Source organism: Cornus florida, unplaced genomic scaffold (genome assembly GCF_030987335.1).
Source record: "Cornus florida cultivar Cherokee Brave unplaced genomic scaffold, ASM3098733v1 CherokeeBrave_3.0.0_Hap2_Chr02, whole genome shotgun sequence".
Taxonomy (NCBI): Eukaryota; Viridiplantae; Streptophyta; class Magnoliopsida; order Cornales; family Cornaceae; genus Cornus; species Cornus florida.
The window spans coordinates 15,894,893-15,898,960 of NW_026775572.1; the positions used below are offsets into that span (position 1 = coordinate 15,894,893).

General features: G+C 37.5%; 1 protein-coding gene across 1 annotated transcript; it reads left to right on the forward strand.

The window, feature by feature from the left end:
- The first annotated feature begins 2,057 nt into the window (after positions 1-2,057).
- On the forward strand, positions 2,058-2,982 carry LOC132295705 (uncharacterized). The gene is made up of 3 exons (XM_059793997.1): positions 2,058-2,396; positions 2,506-2,748; positions 2,836-2,982. Exons 1-3 carry the CDS (start codon positions 2,058-2,060, stop codon positions 2,980-2,982), a joined length of 729 nt encoding a protein of 242 aa, XP_059649980.1.
- Positions 2,983-4,068: the final 1,086 nt, after the last annotated feature.

Genomic DNA, 4,068 nt, shown 5'->3' on the forward strand with positions numbered 1-4,068 from the left:
ACATGCTTACAAAGTAGGGCTTCATCACCTCCCTAGATAGGGAGTTAGTTACCCATTGCCAAGCTAGAAGAAGGAAGAAGCTCTATTTTCATGGCCATTTTCGTGCAACCTTCTTGGAGCTTGAAGAACCCCTCCTTTTCTTGCTCTCTTCTTTCCCTTTTATCTTCCCAAAATCAAGCTTAATGATATGTGTGACCTCCCTCCCTTATCTTCTAGAGATAAGCCTCTAAAAACCCCCACCAACCAACATCTCCAACCAATCATTAAAGAGGGAAATTAGAATTGACGAACCCAAGATGCAAGTGGCTGAAAATGGGCCATTTCCGGATGCAATTCTGCCCTAATTTCGAGCACTCGAAATAAGGGCTCGAGCACTCGAAATTGGAGCAGAATGCTCCATTCTTGCCTTGCTCCGCCCGGACCTACTTTGATGAAATGGCCATAACTTTGCGCTCCGAACTCCGAATGACAAACCGTTTGAAGATTTGGAGAGCTAATTCAGAGCTTTAAATACTGCATGTTTTGGTGGAGATCTAATTCTCAAGGATGGTTTGTCAAAAATGAAGATCAAGGCAGAATTTCATTGCTGTCAGGCAGTTCTGCGCACCTCTGGTAACAAGGCCATAACTCTCTGCTCCAAGCTCCGAATGATAAACCATTTGAAGATTTAGAAAGCTAATTCAGAGCTCTAAATCTTTAATGCTATGATGGAAGTCCAGTTCTTGAGTTTTCTAGGTCAAAAATGGCAACAAAAGTTAGGTTCCACTGCTGCCAGAAATTCAGCCTTGTGCCTTTTGATGGCCAAAACTCCACAAAGCCTTGATTTTGCTCCTTTTTTGGCAAATGGACCTGAAAATATATACATACACACAAATGAAGATAATCTACTTAAATAATCAAACGATGAACTTAACTAATGTAATTTAGGGCGCTTGAATATACAATATTCGGTGCTTATCAATTTATAAGCTTAATCCTAAAACCCTAATCCTTGTAATATTAGAGACAGAGCCCTAACTCGGCCCACAAACAACCCTCGTTATAAACTTGCCTGTGATTTCAGTTATGAAATCTCGGCGTTGTGTCAACTATTCCGGCAACTCTGAACTACCGTTTATCTTCCTCTTACTTCTGTTCTTCCCTTCTCTTAGGTCCGACCTTGAATCCTCAGTCGAAACCCACACCAAACGTGCTCTGTTCTCTCAAAACCTCACTCTGTAACTCTCTGCTTTTACAGAACTAACTTCATGTTTAAAAGCTAAGTGTTATGATCATAAACCCTAGCCTTAAAGAATAATGGTGTATTTATAAGCTTAACCCTAAAACCCTAATCCTTGTAATATTAGAGACAGAGCCCTAACTCGGCCTACGAACAACCCTCGTTATAAACTTTGTCGGCTTCCACCTACGGGACTTCTAACAGAAACCCTAAAGAATTTATTAACATAATATAAATATTCATTTAACCTAATTACATAATGAATTAAGGACACATAAATAATAAAAATAATTCAGATAATTTAATTAAACTAAGTAATACAAATAAAACAAATAATGTAATTAAATCAAATATTAAATCAAATAATCCAAACAAGTTAATTACCCAAGCAACAAAACAATTAAATACTTAAAAATGCAAACAAAATAATTAATTAAAATACCAGGACTATCCTTTTAAAATTAGGGGTATTACACAAGATGTGTGTGAAGTTGTTTCCAAAGGTTATGACGAGCCAGAAGATGAGGCAACTTTGTCTCAAGCCGAAAAAGATGTTTTACAAGTCATGAGAAAGAAGGACCAAAAGGCGGTGATAACCATCCATCAATATTTGGATGATGGAATGCTACAAAGAGTTGATAGTGAAAAAAATATAAAGTAACTATGGGAGATTCTTCAAAATTCCTTCTAAGGAGTTGATAAAGTGAAGAAAGTTTGCCTCTAAACGTTACGGGGTGAATTTGAAGCATTGCATATGAAGGAATCTGAATCAATTTCAGATTATTTTTCGAGGGTCCTGGCTATTGTAAATTAACTAATAAGATATGGCGAAACCACCATGACTGATACTAGGGTAGTTGAAAAGATCCTCTGGTCGTTGGATTCTAAATTTAACTACATTGTTGTAGCCATTGAAGAGTTAAAGGATTTGGATTCCATGACTGTAGATCAACTCATGGGTTCGTTGCAAGCTCATGAAGAAATGGTGGTAAATAAACAAGAAGCTTTGGAGCAAGTACTACAAACAAAGTTTTCGTTGAACGAAAGAGACGAAAAACATGGAGGAAATCAAAGGGGCCGAGGACATGGAAATGCACGTGGCCGAGGAAGAGGAAGAGGAAGAGGCCGTGGAAGAGGAGAAAGAAGCCGTCAACACACAACCAACAATGAAGAAAAAGTCCATGACTCATAACAAATAAGAGGTCGGAGTAGAGGAAATTACTCAAGGTCATATGGAATTAAGGAGGTATGATAAGTCTCAAATTTAATGTTACAATTGTCAAAAGTATGGTCATTATGCTTTAGAATGCAGAAATGTTGCTAACGATGTTAAAGAAAAGGCCAATTATGTTGATGAAGAAGTGGAACCTACTCTGTTGTTGGCATACAAAGGTGAAAGGAATGAAGAAGATGTGTGGTATCTTGACACCGGTGCTAGCAACCATATGTGTGGTAGCAAAGAGAAGTTCGTTGATATTGATGAATCAATTAATGGCAAGGTGACATTTGGAGACTTATCACAAATTTTGGTAAGAGGGAAAGGTAATATATTGATTTGTTTGAGGAATGAGCATTTTCAATTTATCTCTAATGTTTATTATGTGCCTAATATGAAGAACAATATTTTGAGTTTGGGACAGCTCTTAGAAAAAGGCTATAATATTGCCATGAAGGATTGTAGTCTTTCGATAAAAGACCCATTGGGTAATTTGATTGCCAAGGTTCCAATGACAAAGAACCGGATGTTTTTGCTAGATATTTAAGTAGACGGGGCTAAATGTTTGAAGGCTTGTTTTAATGATTTAACTTGGTTTTGGCATTTGAGACTTGGGCACTTGAACTTTGGAGGATTAGAGTTGTTGGGCAAAAACAAGATGGTGAAGGGATTGCCTTTCATTAGCAATCCAAATCAATTATGTGAAGGATGTCTCGTTGGAAAGTAATCAAGGAAAAGTTTTCCTAAAGAAGCTACCACAAAAGCTACGGCACCACTACAACTTATCCATTCGGATGTTTGTGGTCCAATTTCTCCATCATCATTTAGTAAGAATAATTATTTTTTATTATTCATTGATGATTTTAGCTAAAAAATATGGGTGTATTTTCTTAAACAAAAATCGAAGGTGTATGGAATTTTAAAAAAATTTAAAGCACTTGTTGAAAAACAAAGTGGCTATGATGTAAAGGCTCTTCGATCCGATAGAGGTGGTGAATTCACATCAAATAATTTCAAAAAATTTTGTGAAGAAAATGGAATTCACTATCCTTTAACGGTTCTGAGATCGCCCCAACAAAATGGAGTTGCAAAAAGGAAGAACAGAGCCATTATTAATATGGCTCGAAGCATGTTGAAAAGCAAGGAAATGCCTAAAGAATTTTGGGCTGAAGCGGTTGATTGTGCGGTGTACTTGTCCAACTGGTGTCCTACTAGAAGTATGCAAAACAAAACACCACAAGAAACATGGAGCGAACGAAAGCCAAGTGTCTCTTATTTGCGGGTTTTTGGGAGCATTGCCCGTGTGCACGTGCCGGTTGAAAGGAGGACCAAGTTAGACAACAAAAGTAAAAAAATGGTATTCATTGGCTATGATGCAAGTTCCAAAGGCTATAAGTTGTACAATCCAAGCAATGGGAAGATTGTTATTAGTAGAGATATTGAATTCGAAGAGGGAGCCACATGGGATTGGAATACTCCAAATGAAGATTATAATATTTTTCCAATTTCGGATGAGGAGCAAGAAAATGAAGGCATGGAGCAGCCCATTTCTCCACCAACATCACCTCTACCACCATCAATTCAAGATCAATCAACTCCATCATCATCAAGTTCAAGTGACACACCACCACTT